General features: G+C 35.4%; 1 protein-coding gene across 7 annotated transcripts in view; it reads left to right on the top strand.

Moving 5' to 3' along the window:
- PHKB (phosphorylase kinase regulatory subunit beta) overlaps window positions 1-17,779 on the top strand; it is a 219,041-nt gene that overhangs the window by 106,167 nt on the left and 95,095 nt on the right. For all 7 annotated transcript variants that reach the window (XR_003903728.1, XM_029925046.1, XM_029925043.1 and 4 more), the window contains 3 exons: window positions 6,261-6,324; window positions 14,850-14,945; window positions 16,036-16,233. Coding sequence is in view for 6 of the 7 variants with exons in the window: in XM_029925046.1 (XP_029780906.1) it covers window positions 6,261-6,324; window positions 14,850-14,945; window positions 16,036-16,233 (358 nt within the window). In the remaining variant the exon portion in view is untranslated. The remainder of the gene's footprint in view (window positions 1-6,260; window positions 6,325-14,849; window positions 14,946-16,035; window positions 16,234-17,779) is intronic.

The raw sequence follows: 17,779 nt of genomic DNA, 5'->3' as shown, positions 1-17,779 counted from the left end.
TTTTATATTTATTGAAGGCTATTTTTTGATCCATTAGGGGATCTATCTTAGAGAATATTCCATGTGCACTTGAGAAAAATGTGTATCCTCCTGCTTTAGAATGAAAAGTTTTGAATATATCTGTCAAGACCATCTGGTCCAGTGTATAATACAGGGCCATTGTTTCTTTATTGATTTTCTGTCCAGATGATATGTCCATTGCTATAAGTGGAGTAGTAAAGTTTCATGCAATTATCGCATTCTTAACTATAAGATTGCATACGTTTGTGACTAATTTTTTTATATATTTGGGTGCTTTTGAATGGATTCATAAACATTTATAATTGTTAGCTCTCCTTGGTGGATAGACCCTGTAATTATGGTATTAGGTTCTTCTTCATCTCTTGTTAAAGCCTTTAGTTTAAAATCTAGTTGTTTTTGATATAAGTATGGCTACTTCAGCTTTCTGTTGACTTCTAGTAGCATGATAGATTTGTCTCCTTCCCCTCACTTTCAATCTGAAGGTGTCTTCAGGTCTAAAATGGGTCTCTTATAGCCAATAGATGGGTCTTGGTTTATTATCCATTCTGATACCCAGTGTCTTTTGATCGGAGCATTTTGTCCATTTACATTCAATGTTTTTATTGAAAGACATGGATTTAGAGTCATTGGGTTATCTATAGGTTTCATGTTTATAGTGATTTCTCTGGTCCTTGGTAGTCTTTGCAACATTCTACTCACAGAATCCCCCTTAGGATCTCTTGTAGGTTTGGCTTAGTGGTGATGAATTCTTTCAGTTTTTGTTTGTCTATGAAAACCTTTATCTCTCCTTATATTCTGTTGAACAACAGTGGTGAGAGTGGTTATCCCTCTCATGATCCTGACCTTAGGGGGAGAGCTCCATTCTTCCCCATTAAGGACTATATTAACTGTGGGCCTTTCATATCTGGCCTTTATAATGTTGAGGTATGTTCTTTCTGTCCGTACTTTTTAAGAGTTTTAATCAAGAAACAATGCTATATTTTGTCAATTGCTTTTTCTGCATCTATCGATAAAACAATATGGTTCTTATTCTCTCTTTTGCTAATCTGGTATATCATGTTGATTTGTGACTACTGAACCAGCCCACAACCCAGGAATAAATCCCACCTGATCATGGTGAATCATCTTTTAATGTACTGTTTGAATTCAATATACTAGTATCTTGTTGAGAATTTATACATCCAGGTTCATTAGGGATATTGGTCTTTAATTCTCTTTTTTAATGGGGTCTTTGTAAGGTTTTGGAATCAAGGTAATTCTATGGATTCATAGAATGAGTTGGGAAGCTTTCCTTCCTTTTCTAATTTTTGAATAGTTTGAGAGGAATAGGTATTAACTCTTCTTTAAATGTCTGGGAGAATTCCCTTGGGAAGTCATCTGGCCCAGGACTGTTATTTGTTGGGAGGTTTTTGATAACTAATTCAATTTCTTTGCTGGTCATGTTCAGGTTTTTTTGTTGGTGTTTTTTGTTTTTTTGTTTTTTTCACTAAAGACTTTCACTCATGTGGATTGTGTTGATGGACATGTATTGTTTTGTTTACAAGTGTTGGAAGATTCTACTCTTGGCTTTGTGTTGATTCTAGTTTGATGCCATTGTAGTCAGAGAACACATTCTGATTTTAATAGTTGTGTATTTTGTGGTTTTATTTATGGCCAAGATATTGCCTGTCTTGCTGTATGTTAGTAGGTACTTGAAAAAAAAAGGTATACTCAACTATTGTTATGTAGATTTTATTAGTCAGCTTTGGCTGTCACAAAATACCATAGACTGGGTAGCTTAGATAATATAAATTTATTTCATATAGTTCTATAGACTAGAAAGTCTAAAAGCAAGACCAAAGTGCCTGCTAATTTGATTCTACGGTGAAGACTTTCTTTCTGGTTTGCTGATGGTTATCTTTGGTATCTCTTCTTTCAGGGATACCAGTGCCATCATTAGGGCCATCCTTCACGATCTAATCTAAACGTCATTATCTTCTAAGGGCCCCATCTTCAAATATATAACACTGTAAAGTAGGCTTCAATGTATGTATAAAATGGGGGGAAGGACACATAATTCAGTCTATAGCAAGAATATTATAAGAAATATTGATCAGATTTTGCTGGTTAATGGTTCTTCTGTATCCTTGCTGATTTTATGTCTAGTTGTTTTATTCATTGTTGAGAAAGGAGTGTTAAAGTCTCTAACTATAACTGTGATTTGTCTATTTGTTCTTTTAGTTCTATCAGTTTTGCTTCACATCTCAGTTTTGCTTTATGTACAAGTTTTGCTTGTATATCTCTTTTATATGCTGCATTTACATTGAAGATTGCTATATCTTCTTGGTGAACTGATTTTTTTCATCATTAGATTATATCCCTCTTTAGCTCTAGTAATTTTTTTTTGCTCTGATGTCTACTTTATCTGATATTAATATAGTCACTCTTGCTTGTTTTAAAGTAATGTTTGCATGAGATTTCTTTTTTTTTCTTTTACTGTCTGCCTATATTGTTATATTTGAAGTGGATGTCTAATAGACAATATATAATTGGTCATGTTTTTAAATAAACACTGTCAATCTTCTTTTAATTAATCTATTTAGACCTTTTACATGTAATGTTATTTGGAATTAATTCTGCCATTTTATTTCTGTTTTGTGTTTATTCTGTCTTGTTTTCATTTCTCTTTCTTTTCCTACCTTCATGTGTGTTCTTGAACTTTTTAGGATTCCATTTTGATTTATGTATATTAGATTTGAATGGATCTTTTTGTGTAGCTTTTTAGTGGTTGTTGTAAGTATTGCATATACATATACACATACATCTACATATAATTATAGCAATACAACCTATTGATATCATCATTTTACCAGTCGTAGAGGGAAATGTAGAAATCTTACCTCCATTTATGTCTTATTACCCTCTCCCATTTATAATATAAATATCCTATGCGTTTCCTCCCCATATATTTAGAACCACAGTGTTACAACTTTTGCTGTAACCATCACATATATTAGAAGAAAAGCCTATTGTATTCACTCATTTTTACTTACCATCTTATCTCTTCCTTTTTGATTATTTGAAGGTGGTTGGTTTCTTTCCTTCTGTCATTTCCTTTATGTTTTGAGAACTTATTTTAATCACACTTTTAGAGTAGATCTGCTGGGGACAGATCTCTTATTTTTCTTTTATCTGAGAATGTCTTGCCTAGATAGATAGATAGATAAAAATAATATATTTACGGGTATCATATTCTGGGTTGACAGTTCTTTTCGTTCAGTGCTTGAAAATTTTTGTGTCACATACTTTTAGCCTTCATGGTTTCTGATAAACAAATCACTGCTATTCAGTTGTTTTCCCCCAATAGGTAAAGTGTTCAAGACTTTTTTTTTTTTAAGATTTTTTTATTTTTAAGTAATCTCCACAACCAACATGGAGCTCAGACTCACAACCTAAGATCAAGAATGGCAAGCTCCACTGACCGAGCCAGTCAGGTGCCCCTTTTCAAAAATTTTAATTTATATTATTTTTCAAAACTGACGGTGTGTCCTAGCATGGATATTTTTATTTTATTCCGTTTGAGTTAGCTGCTTAAATCTGTAGGGGATTTTGGTCTTTTTGTTTATTTGTTTTAGTTTTGCTAATTAGGTCTGCCATTCTTTCAGGTACTTTTTTTAGCTCTGCCCTTTTTCTCCTCTCCTTCAGGGAGTCCAGTGACTTGAATATTAGAACTTTTGTGACAGTCCCTGGGATCCCTGAGGCTCTTTTCATTTTTTTTTAAGTCTTTTTTGTGCAGATTTGATAATTTATATTGTTTTATCTTTTAATTTAACTGTGTTTTCTTCTGTCTTTTGTATTCTGCCGTCAGTCCTGTCCTATAAGCCTTTTGCTGTGATTATTGTATTTTTCAGTGCTTGAGAGGCTTGCTGAGACTGCCTTTTTCTTAGCTGAGGCTTTCTATCTTGCCGTTTGTTTCACTCATATTCATAATTGCTCAATGAAGCATTTTTATCGTGGCTGTTTTAAAATTTTGTCTCATAATTCTAACATCTCTTCACTTAACATTTATTGATTATCTTTTTTGTTCAGTTTGAGATCTGTTTTTAGATATGATGAGTGATTTTTTTTAATTAAGGCATGGACATCCGGATATTATATTACAAAACCCTGAATCTTTTTTTACAATTTTTCCTTCAGCTGTATTTTATTGGCACCACTCTGGTAGGGGATAGGGACAGGAGCATCACTGTATTATTGCCAGGTAAGAATGTATTGCGAGGGGGTTTTTTTGGTGAGACCCAAGGTAGAGATTCTTCATTCCATCTGGGTCTGGGTGAGATGTATTGCTCCCCAGTTGCCCTCCACTGATAACTTCCTGGTTCGAAAGGATAGAAGTGCTTCATTAATTATTCCCAACTGGCCTCCACTTATATAGTAGGGAAAGGGTGTCGCCTTAGAGCTGTGCACTAGTGAAGGACCTGACTTTCCATTGGATCTCCTCTGATGACATCCTAGAGGATGTCCCAGGGGTTCAGGTGGAAATCTAGGCTCCATGTGATCTTCACAGTATGAGGAGGGGAGACTTCTAACCACCCTTTGGGAATGAGAAGTCTTGGCTTCTTTCTTTGACTTCTCTGACACCACAGCTGAGAGAGTTGATGATTGGGTACGGTTCCTCGTTGTAGACTCTGGAGTGGATGTCTAGGTTTCTCACTCAGCCCTTTATAGGACTGGGTGGGGATCAGGGCCACGGTTTTGTTTTGTTTTGTTTTGTTTTGTTTTGTTTTGTTTTGTTTTTCTGAATGGTTATTGTCTAAATGCTTTATGCTTTATTGGGCTTCCCTATTCCTGGTCCTTTGGCTAGGGAAAGCAAGCTTTTGTTGGCGCTTTTTTTATGCACCTACTGACATTTCCTAGTTGTTGACTTCTTTAAGTCTTTTATTTATATACAAGGCAAAAAGGAAACTCAAGGTGTTTACCACAGAGTTGTTCCTAGAATCCTGAGCCAGTTTGCCTTTTATCCCCCCACTTTCTGAACCTTTTTATGTTTGCATATATAATGTCCAGGGTTTTTAGTTACATTTAGTGAAAGGAATAGGGAAAGTTATGTCTGCTCCACCTTTCCATCCATGTATTTCAAAATAAGTTTCCCACTCCTTTCTATTCTTTCAAAATAGATTTCCCTCTCCGGCGATAAAAGTAGTCTTACTTGAGAACATTTCACATAAGCAACACATAGACAATGTGGATGACAATGACATGGTTAGCTTAAGAGAGTGCTTCTCAAATTTAAAGTATATTCAAGGGCCCAGAGGGCCTCTCAACACTGATTGTTGGGCCCCCGCCCCAGAGAGGGGTGAGAGCTGGCATGTCTAACAAGTTTCCAGGAATGCTGCTGCTCTGGGGGCCATAGGGGATAATCACTTCTTTAAAGAAATGCTTACATGATGACAGATCATTATTTTTAAATGATATTAATGGCATACATGGTCATTTTAAGTAAAAACAAACAAAATACAATAGGTAAAATAAGCCAGATATTTAAATATCAAACTAAAATACTTAAAGTTTGATATTCATAAAATGACAGGGGTCACATTTTAATGAAATTTGGATCTTCCCACTTCTTAGCACTATTGTATATGGATTGGAGAGGCCAAAAGGGTACATGTACATTTTATACAAAGAGAAGAATACAAGAGAGAGATGAGAGGTGTGGTAATAAGTTGTTCTTTGAGAATAAAATAATGCCAATTTTATTGGATCCTAAGCAAAGAGCATTTGAATGGCTATATTAAACTCCTATTAAACTCTGGTTAAATGTATGATGTGCAAGATCTTTTTTAAAGCTCTGAGTTGATGTCAGAAAAGTTCTGTTAAATTGATCTGAACTAATGATGCCCAGTCTGGTTATTACTGAGTACATATCATCATAATACACCTTCCTCTAAAGTTCATCTTTTTTTTTTCTTAAATTAGTGAATATAAATGATACTGGGATTAAAATTACTCCCATCAATAGTATGACCATTTGTCTAGATCAAGGTGAACTTAGAAATATTTTTCCCAGAAGATCACTAACCATAAAAAAGAAAAATTAAAATAGTGAAATGTCAGATTAAAGTCTCTTAGACATTATTTTTCTCGTGGAAGTTGTTACAAGTGATAATAAAGAAACTTGCTTGTGAATATTCATTAGATAATGGTTATTTTGTAGCCAGATACATCAGAATTATAAAGTGTTTCCTTTTTCCTTTTAGCTCTGTTGGCTTAGCAAAAGCAGCTCTAGAAGCAATTAATGGATTCAACCTCTTTGGCAACCAGGTAAAAAAAAAAAACCAGCAATATCAACAATAAAGTTTGATTATTTTGTTGAATTTGTATGATTAATTAATGTCATTTATTTACCAAGTCATTCCTTATGATCAAAGAATGTCTAGAATTTATGTAGCAGCTAATGGTTGAACAACCTTTTCTTTGACTGTGATTTGCCAGTTAAATTTTAAATTTAATTTCCTAACTAAAAAGCATTGCTTAATTTAAAAATATCTTTTGATAAAGAAATCTCATTTTCTTTGTTCAGTAACTTTTCCCTCACTTCTCTGGTTGAGCTTTCACATTTTTATTTCTCTTTCCTTTTTTAAGTAAGTTCTACATCAAGCTTAAACTCAAGATCCCGAGATTCAGTTGCATACTCTACCAACTGAGCCCACCAGGCACCCCCAGTTTTCACATTTTAAAATATTCCTGACATTATAAATCATAAATTTTCCATGTCAGTTCTCATGTTAATTTCAATATAATGTATATTGATCCATATCATGGATATATATAGGGGATATGTAGGGGATAGAGGAATTTGTTAAATGTGTACAACCAAAGAATTGGAAACTTTGATCCTAGCTTAATCCTCAGGTCGCTGTAATTTTATGTCTTAATCTCTTTGGGATAAAAAGGAAACCCTGAAGGTTGTCCTAAATTTTCTTAAGACGTTTAACCAGTTTCTATACCTAATCAAGTGACCATGGACTGAATTGTCAAACAGAAGGAAATAATATGTAGGAATACAGGTTGCTTTTCTGGATCAAGGAATAAACTAAATTTCATTAGCAATTTTTGTAGATTTCAAAGATGGGAGGGTAAAGGAAGTTTCCAACTGATACTATAATTAACCCTAAGATATTAAAATGCACAGTCAGTGAAGATACATTCTAGCATATTCTTGCCAAATATGACATGGTTTTTGTTACAGCAGCCATAATACTGTTCACCTCAAGTCTTGAACTTAAGAAAGTTTCAAGTTGGAGTATGGTAGCGCACGTATTTCTCTGCCCCTTCCTATATACGCAAACTCTCTTTTCTTCTCACTCCTATTTCCTCTGGAGAATGGACTCTGGTTATATCTAGTTCATGAAGAATGAAGAATGAGCACAGACATGAAAGGATTGGGAAAAGGAAAGCAACACCCCATTCTGGGTTTCCAAGAGGTGACTCTAAATCACCCACTCCCATGTTCTTCATCTCTCAAGACCTCTGGCTGGAGAAATGGAGGGACCAAGAGCTCATGGGGACTTAGCAGTGTGTGAACCTACTGCAAATCATGAGTATTAATATTATGCCGCTCCTGAAGATTCTTGGTTCTCCTGGCACTGATCCCTTGCCTTGTATCAACATTTCCCTCTCCCTGGAGGGGTCGGCATACCCAAGAAAATCCCACACGTCATCTTTCAGTGCTTTTCATTTCCTTTTACCCCTTCCTCACTCATTGAGATGCGTGCGCGCGTGGTGTGTGTGTGTGTGGTGTGTTTGTCTACAGAAAGAGAGAGAGAGAGAGAGAGAGAGAGAGAGAGAGAGAGATGGGTAGATCAGAGGGAAGGAAGGGAAGAGCATCAAGGACTGACATGTTTTTTGGAGTCAGGAAACAGGATCACTGTAGGCTGTGTACTCCCACCAGTGAGCTCTGTAACTTTGGCTAGTCATTTATCTATGTCTCATCTTCCTTAGCTCAAAAGATAAAGATAATGATACTAGGACCTAACTCAGAAGGTTTTTATGCAGTTAAAAAACTTAATTAGCATAGTGCTTGGCAAAGATTAAACCCTCAATAAGTGTTAATCTTTTGTTATTTTTAATGAATTACTGGTAATAGTAGTGTTCCTAAAGAAAGGAAATGAAGAGGACTGAAAAACCTCTAGAGTATGTCAAGGGGACTGAGAAGAGTCATGGACTAAACCAGTAATGGTACAGTCTGGAAAGATGCAGGTCTTGCTCTTCTGTTCTCCACGGACTGCCCAATAGTGGCTGAGCTGTGTGTCCAGGCTGGATGTTATGAAGTAGTGATCAGTCATCTCCTTTGATGTGCCTGAGCTGTAGCATATGTTGCTTCTGTATCTAGTATATGCCTCCTCCACCTACTTAGATACCCACACCCCTAATGGCCCCTTTCCTAACACCTCATCTCCCAGAGCTCTGCCTTCGGGCTGCTTTTACCAGGAAGTTCTCCTAGATCCCTTAGCCAGCCATAATTCAAAAAGCACTGAATTGCTTTTTTATGCATTCTGATTTTGAGATATAGATATACTGCTGGTATTGTTGCCATAATTTCTCAATCCTGACTGCACATTGGAATTATTTGAGGAATTTAAAAACAAAACTGATGCCTGGGTTCTACCCCTAGACATTCTGATTGGATTGGTCTGGGGGAAGCCTTGGTTTTGAGGTTTTCCTATCCTGCCCAGGAATTCTAATGGGCAGCCAAGGATGAGAACAGCTGCTCTAAGCAGAGTTCATTCTTGACCTTGTTTAGCTTGTGTCTGTTTCCAGCAGAGCTTTGGGCTAAATGTACACTGACTTGACTATTTCTTGATTATTTCAGACAGACAAATAATGTCTTATTTCTGTGGCCACACAGATGTTATCTATTATAAGTAAAATCTTTTGAGGGGGGTAATATCAGAGAGAATCCTAATTTTGCAAATGTCCATCACTACAGCAATTAAATTGGAGAAGTACCTGCTAAAGAGGACCTGCATTTAAAAGTGCATGTGACCTTTTTAGTGTTTAATCATCTTATAATATTGCTTCATGTACTTTAAAGACCTGTGGTCTAATTAAAACTGAGTGGTTAGAAAAATAACTGATATAACAAAGAAATGTTTTTATTCAAATGAAAACCCAAAGAAACTTCTTCAAGACTTGTGGGATTTCAGGTCACTTGTATATGCTCAGTTATTTCTAACAACTATTGATACAGTGTTCTAGGAGACCTGATTATATGTCTTTAATTCAGAGCTTTCAAAAAATGCTTTTCCTGTTGGTGGCATCTCAGAGAGTCATAGATCTTTGGAGCTGGAAGGACCCTTCTCTCAAAATGAGTGGTCAGAGTTGAGGTGGCTTTTCACAGGTTATGAAACAAAGGGGCAAAACCAGGAATTTAACCAAAACACTTGGTAATGAACCTGGATTATCAGCTATTAGGGCAGGGAATCTTGGGTCTTGAATGATTTCTGCCTTTAGAAGTGACAGCTGTGCTTTGTCTTGGAAAACTCTTAACTTACTTGAGAGTCAAAAAACTCTTAATTTCTTTGAGTTTTTTATTGAGCGAGAATTGATATAAAACATTAATTTCAGATATGTGACATAATGAGTGGATATTTGTATGTGTTACAAAAAGATCATCACATTAAAGTCTAGTTTAACATTCATTAACACACATAGTTACAATTTTTTTCTTGTGATGGGAACTTTTAAGATCTATTTCCCTTAGCAATACTCAATATACAATACAGTATTATTAATTATAGTCACCATGCTGTACATTACATCCCTAGTATTTAGTTTATAACTGAGAGTTTATATCTTTTGATTACACCGTTTTCTTCTTAATTATTGAATTTTTGAAGGAAGTATCCACTTATCAAACAATGTGAAAGCCCTGCCTTTTGCCCTCAGTGCACTTCAGTGTAAGAGACAAGACAGATGTTAATTTTTATTTTGATGGGAAATTATTAGGTGGAATAAACTTTAAGCTTTCATTATGATTATCGAGTTTCTACTTTTTTAAATATCAGACTTGCTTTATTATTCAAGGAAAAAAACATTATTTATTTATTTAATGTTATTTATTTATACTTTTTTTTTGAGAGACAGAGAGAGAGAATGAGCAGGGAGGGCCAGAGAGAGAGGGAGACACAGACTCTGAATCAGGCTCCAGGCTCCGAGCTGTCAGCACAGAGCCCGATGCGGGGCTTAAACCACAAACTGTGAGATCATGACCTGAGCCGAAGTTGGACACTTAAGTGACTGAGCCACCCGGGACCCCCCCCCAAAAAAACCCATTATTTAAATATTCACTCTGAAACTGTTTTCAAAACTTATTTTCCTTTGCGAGCAAATATTTAAGAAGAAAATATAATTAAATGGGCTAATTTCTTTACCGATAAGTTTAAAATAAAGGCTAATTTGTAACATTTAGGAACATAACTCATATAATTCTCAAGATGAGAATTACAGATTTCATCATAACTTCAATATATATTCCATATAAGTATAGTGACAATATATAGGAATATTATTAGAAATATTTAAATAAATCATAATTTGCACTCAGCAAATGTCATAGACATTGTTAGCAACAGTTTTGTGATTCTTGGGTCCAAGTCTCAGCTCTGCTCTTCTGAAACCCTGAGAAGTAACACTCAGGTTCATCTTTCTTTGTAGTGTGAAAATTCCTTCAGTAATATGTGAGTAAGATTTTCAGTAGAAAAAAGAAGCATAGCTTGTGGGAGGGGCTCCTGGAGGTTCCTGTGCTGTCAGTGGATAAAAGTTGGCTATTGGGGCACCTGGGTGGTTTGGTTGGTTAAGCATCAGACTCTTGATTTCAGCTCAGGTCATGATCTCATGCTTCATGAGATCAAGGCTCACATTGAACTCTGGGCTGGTAGCGCAGAGCCTGCTTAATATCCTCTCTCTCTCTCTCTCTCTCTCTCTCTCTCTCTCTCTCTGCCCCTTCCCTGCTAGGACTTTCTCTTTCCCTCTCAAAATAAATAAATAAACATTTTTAAAAAGTTGGTGGCTCCTGGGTGGCTTAGTCAGTTAAGTGTCCAACTCTTGATCTTGGCTTAGGTCATGATCTCTCAGTTTGTAAGATCGAGTTCCTGCTTAGAATTCTCTCTCTCTGCCCCTCCCCTGCCTATTTTCTCTCTCTCTTTCTATCTCTCAAAATAAGTAAGTAAACTTTAAATTAAAAAAATATTTTTTAAAATGTTGGCTATTTACACACCCATGCCACCCACAGCCATGGTGCAGAGGGGTAATGCCCATCAGAAAATATCCTTTCTGTAAAATGCCACTCACGAGGATCTGCCACAGAGCTAGGGGACAGCCTGATTCTGACTAGAGAAGAACGTGGTGTGATCAGAGTAGTGTGGTTTTGTTTTCAGAAGAATAGAAAAAGTATGTATAGTAGGTATACTGACCAATTTCACTGTTTGAATCTTTGATACTAGCTGAGGGCAACAAGCCCCTTAACTCAGGTTCAGAGAAGTGATTAATGGGGAAAAGAAAGGCCCAGACAGTGCTTTAAATCATTTCACTTTGAATTGAGACTAAAGAAATCAGCAGTGTCTTATGGTCATAGATCTCACCGTTGGTACCCTCCCAGAAATGTTTGTCGTGGTAATGGATCCTTGGGCACATGGCTCAGTACAGCCCTTATCCACCACTAAAGTTCAAGTCCTCACGACAGTAGTCAGGTTGACTCAAATTCTAGTGTATTTACTAGGACACAGTTGCAAGAACTCAATTTGGGGATTAAAGTTTGAACTATCCATCTTAGAATATGTTCTTCAGCTGAAGTTGGGATGTTATGGCAGTGATGGAATGATTTCAGGAAATGGAAGGTGAAAATAAGCTAGCCAGATATTTTGCAGTGACATATACATAATAAGCATCCTTTCAGATTTGTGTCTTTAATTGGAGAAACCAAGATACTGACAGATGATCTGAGGCGGGAATCTAAAAGGTGATGACTAGAGAAATTGCTCATATTATGAAAAGTGTTCAAAGTAATAGAGACATATGTAGCTTCCTTTGAAGTTTACAGTCCTAAAATTAACATGTCTGATAATTTAAAGTAGGTGATAATTAATTCCATATGTACGGTCTCTTTGATGGCTTTTTTAAAAAGTTGCTTCTGAATAGGAATAGCGGCCCCTGGCCTTGAACGAATTTTATTCTTCTGTAAATCTGGGTTATATATCTAAAGCATGGTGTATTTTTTAAAAAGTTAGCTAAACAATATAGTTAACCAATCCTTGATCTCAGTGTTTAAATATGGCAACATTATGAGATTATTTTTCCTTCTTTGTATATTTCTTAAAGCCTGGCAGAAGAAGAGACCTCAACAAATACTTTGAAATTAGATAAATAAGCCGTTTATTTGTGGCAAGAAAATAGAAGTTTGCTGTTTATGTTAAGCAAAAATGGCAGGAATTGCCAAATTTGCCATTTCACTTCATTATTTAAAGATTGCCTTACTTAGACTGTATCTTTTCAAAATTCAGTTCAAGGCAGACTCATTTGGCATACAGCTAACTTTATTATCAGTCTAAGGATAAACTGTGAGTCCTATTTTCTATATTCACAGATTCCCAATATCTTACACCCATTTGTTTCTCTGCTATTTTGTTCTAACCACCCTACTTACTTCCTTTTCTCCAAAATTCATATCCTAGTTTACCTTCTCCAGGAAGTACCCCATGTTCCCTATAGTTTTTCTCCTGTTGACTTAAGAATTTTACTATCATTAGTATTCTGTCATCTAAGCCAGCCATTGGTATATAGTTGTGTAGTGCAATGTGCAGTCTTTTTGTTTTGCTTAATATCTTGTTTAGGACTATGTGTCACCTGGGTCAATTCCTTGAGAGAGAAGTTCAAGTTCTATCTTGTTGATTTTCATCAAAGGAGAGAGCACTTGACTGATAATGTCAGCTACTGCATCAAGCTTTGTTGGGCTCAGTTTTGTGAGTGGAGATGAGAAGTTGAGACTTTAAAATCATAGAAAGGACAGTTTAGCATTAATCTCATTGTTGAGAGTCAGCTTCACTCATTCATTTTTCATTTATTAATTTACCAGTGTTAAGAGAGTTTCAAGAAATGATACCATGAATGAAAAATTATTCTATTTTAGAGATAATATGCATGTATAAACAGGTTAACAGGAAAAATATGCATATAGTGAATTTGATATTTTGATGTAGAGCATAGTAGTACTAGATTTTGAGTCAATCAAGGTGACTGATTTGAGATATTTCAGTTTCAGGGTGAATGCATCTCTGAGGCTGGTGTAAATTTGGATGAGATTTAGAGGTTAATATTAAAGTGGCATGAAAGTTATAAGGGTTCTCTTCTTCCTTTCCCCATGTATTTTTCTGAGTATTGTCTTATTATGGAAGCAGTCTCTTTTTTCCAATTTTATTCCCTGCATTTTCTTTTTTTTTTTTAACACTTATTATTATTATTGGTTTAGTACCTTTCTAAATTTCCTCCTCTGCCTCTTGGTGTTTTTTCCAATAGGTTCATGGTAATCAGGATACAAATAAGGCCCCACCCTGTATTTTGTTATGTTTTTAATTTTATGTCACAAAATGTGACTTGTCTTTGTAAATGTTCCACACACACCTGAGAAAAAAGATGGGTATTTTGATGTTTGTTTGGTAGAGTGTCCTGTCAATTAGGTCAAGATAGTTGAATGTTTTGTTTAATTTCTACTGTATTTTCACAGATTCTCTTTCTATCCTATCAATTACTAAAAGATTAAATTCTCTAACTACAATTATGGATTTATCTATTTCTCTTTTCAGGTCTATCAGCTTTGCATCATGTATTTGGATGCTCTGGTTTTTTTGGTGCATAAATATTTAGTATTATTTTATTTTCCTGATAAGTTGACCCTCTTATCATTATGAAAATATTTAGCTCCCCGGTAAAAGAACAATGACGTGTTTACTTATGATGATGCACTTGAATATGAAAAGTACTAATGGTAAATTTTTTAAACTTGGTTATCAAACCAATTGTCATATTTTAGTGACCTATCTTTTTGTTTAGGTTTTTGGAAGATACCTTTTAGTGTGGGAAATTGTATAACTCATGTTAAGACATGAGCTTTTATGTCCAAGACCTGATTTTTTTTTTTTAGCCTTTCCTCTGTTAAACTAAGTCAGCATCCTCTTCATTAAAAGGAAGATAATAATAACTACGTATTGGGGATTAAGTGAGATAACTCATGTCAAGAACAGTGCTTGACATTGTGAATATTAGCTAGCATTATGTGGCATTATTATTATTAAAGCTGCTCCTACCCTTCATACTTTAATCAAATAGTTTTTTATGTCTCTAATTCTAGACTGTATCTAACTTTGTTTAGTTTGATCACATAATCAATGTTCTTTTTAGGACTGTATAATTCAGATTTCATGAATTCTAATTAGTTCTTGCTTTATTCCTTGTCAAAAATGCTAGCTAAACTATTTTTATCTTTATTAAAACAAGTACCTTTAATTGATTAGTTCTAATCTTATAATCACTATGTTTTGATTTATAAGAAAACTAAGGAGAAATAGGGAAAATGTAAAAATAATATTATTTTTATGTACAACTAATATGTATATTGCAAGAAATTTTGGAAATATTTAAAATATTAAAAAGAAAATTTAAATCTTCTGTAAGGTCACTCTCAAATGCAACCAATGTTAGAATTTTTGTGAAATTTCTTACAGCCAAAATGTCCAGCATTCTAAAGGGTTTTTTTCTTGATTTAGGAAATGTTTTTTTCTCTCTTGTTCCAGGGCTGTTCTTGGTCGGTTATATTTGTGGATCTTGATGCTCACAATCGCAATCGGCAAACTTTGTGTTCACTGTTACCCAGAGAATCAAGATCTCATGTGAGATATTTTTATTTTTTATAAATGTTTGTTTATTTACTTTGAGGGGGGTGGAGCAGAGAGAGAGGGAGAGAGAAAATCCCAGACAGGCTCCATGCTCAGTGCAGAGCTTGATGCAGGGCTTGATCTCATGATTGTGAGATTACGACCTGAGCTGATATCAAGAGTTGGTTGCTTAACCGACTGAGCCACCCAAGCGCCCTAAGATATTTTCATAATAAATTAATAGGTACTACCATTTATGATTGCTTCCCCCAAGAAAATGCTTACAATATTAGAGGTTGCAAGAAGAAATGAGGAGAATAAATGTTGCCCCTCACTCTGCTGTCCTATGGAGGTTTAGTTCAGGAAGTGAACAGAGCTGTGGACAAAGCTGCTTTGTCCTTAAGTCTTTTGTAGACCTATAGAAAACTAGACCTATTTTGGCGGGGAAGGGGAGAGGGACTATTTCATAGAAGTAATACAGGATTATGATTTAAAAAAAGAAACCACAAATAAGCATATAATAATGTATAATAATGTGACATCCACTCATTTTACCACTTAGTTATAGTTTTAGGGTGACAACACTTGGGTCTATATGTTTTCACATAGTTTTATGTACCTATGCAATAGTTTTCTTTTACAAAACTGGAAGAATATGATTCATAGTACTTGATAACCTACTTCTATGAATGGATATATTTCCACATCTATAAACATTTCTACAATATAAATTTTAATAGCTGCTAATTTACTCAGCTAATTATTGGACATTCATTCAGATTGTTTTCTGTTTTTACCATTATAAAGCAATGTTATGACAGACTAAGTTATAATTACTAATTATCCGTGTTAAATTTTTACACACTGCCTTAGAGTTTGAGTCCAGTATTGAATCTTGAAAATATGCCTTATTTGTGGATAAAGTTTTATCTTCTCTGTGAGGTTCACTAATTCCTGTCCTGTAAATGTCTGTCTGTGCCTTGGAGCACAGCAACTCACTGTCAATTCTGTAACCTGATGGACTTTTCATCTCCCTGAATCTCATTGGGCTGTGATCATACCACTGCAGGCACTTACATTCCTTTCTATTTCCTGTTGACCCCAGAACACAGATGCTGCCCTACTACCCTGCATCAGTTATCCTGCATTTGCCCTGGATGATGAAGCTTTGTTTAGCCAGACACTTGATAAAGTAGTTAGAAAATTAAAAGGAAAGTATGGATTCAAGCGTTTCTTGAGAGATGGTTATAGAACATCATTGGAAGATCCCAACCGACGTTACTACAAACCAGCTGAAATTAAGGTATCGAAAAATATTTCATGCCATGCGAGAGTGGTCAAAAGCACTGATTTAGGAAACAGACTTCTTGGGTTGGAATTCTCGCTCTGCCACTTACTAGCTGTCTGGCCTTGGGCAAGTTAATCAACCTCTTTGTGTTTAATATTTTTCATCGGTGAAATAATAATAGTACTATTATTAAAGTTCTTATGAGGATTGAATGAGTTAACATATACCTAAAAGTGCTTCATGTGGTTCTTGACATAGAGTACAAGCCCTCAGTAAGGGTTAGCCTTACTACTAGTGAGGCCCATTTGCTCATATTGAGCCATGTTGATTCACTGGATGAATAATTTTTCTACTGCACTTTCAGTACTTTGCCTGCCTGTTCCATATTGTTTGCCTTATATAATAGAAAATATCTATTCGTGATTCAGCTTTCAGTCTTTTATACAAATACTCTTTTTTTTTTTACTTAGACATTTCCCTTTGAAATATAGTCATCTTAATATTTGGTTTTAAAACAGTTCTTTCAGGTGCACATACATACCACTTTATCTAAGTTTACTCTAGATATTTTTAAGCTGTCCAGAAAACTGTAACACCCCAAAGAAAGGGTAAGCATCCATCCACATTGCTAAAGACTTCCCTTTAGTGGTATAGACTGAAAACTATTTTTGTAAGCATGGTCATAATTGAAGATAGGTAAGAAAAATCCCATGAATCTATATATAGAAAATGTCTAGGCAACGTCGTACCTTGTAATTTGTTAGGCAATTAAGTGCCACTCTTTAATACACACCTAGTTTTGCTGGACAACTAGACAAGCTGTTTAATTATTTAATTTCACAACTATCATCTGGAAGCCATTTTATTGTGTACATATTTGAAACTTTATAGCAGTCTATTAGGTTGGGTCACAAGATCCATTTATCTCTTAAGCGCCTTTAGATATTTCTTCTCTATTTAACACATTTCTGAGCTGATTTACAGCACTTACATTTGGATTAGACTTGCTGTAACTACCACCCTGCATATTTTCAAATTTGGGTCCGTCAAGTAGAGTTTTCTTATTTCTGTACCTGCTGCTGAGCACCACCATGGAAAGCCACAGCAGCATGGACAGATGCCTCCCCCAGATTCAGAACATCCATCTTGGTTCAGTCCTCATCACTGACTTCACTGTTTGTCAGTACTGCTGTGTGACTCTGCTAGGAACTCTCCTGACAAGCTTTTCCAGCGTTTTTTTTCTATTTGTATTAAAGTTTCCAGACTTTACTTCTTATTCCATAGTCTTTCATTTCTTTTTTTCTTTTATTTTTTAAAAATTTTTTAATGATTTTTATTTTTGAGAGAGAGACAGAATGTGAATGGGGGTGGGGCAGAGGGAGAGCGAGACACAGAATCCAAAGCAGGCTTCAGGCTCCCAGCTGTCAGCACAGAGCCTGATGCAGGCCTCAAACTCACACACCCCAAGATCATGACCTGAGCCAAAATCAGATACTTAACCAACTGAGCCACCCAGGTGCCCCCTCTTTTTTGTTTTCTAATGCTTATTTATTTCTGAGAG

This window comes from Suricata suricatta, chromosome 16, assembly GCF_006229205.1.
Source record: "Suricata suricatta isolate VVHF042 chromosome 16, meerkat_22Aug2017_6uvM2_HiC, whole genome shotgun sequence".
Lineage (NCBI taxonomy): Eukaryota > Metazoa > Chordata > Mammalia > Carnivora > Herpestidae > Suricata > Suricata suricatta.
This window is presented reverse-complemented; position numbering and strand designations above follow the sequence as displayed.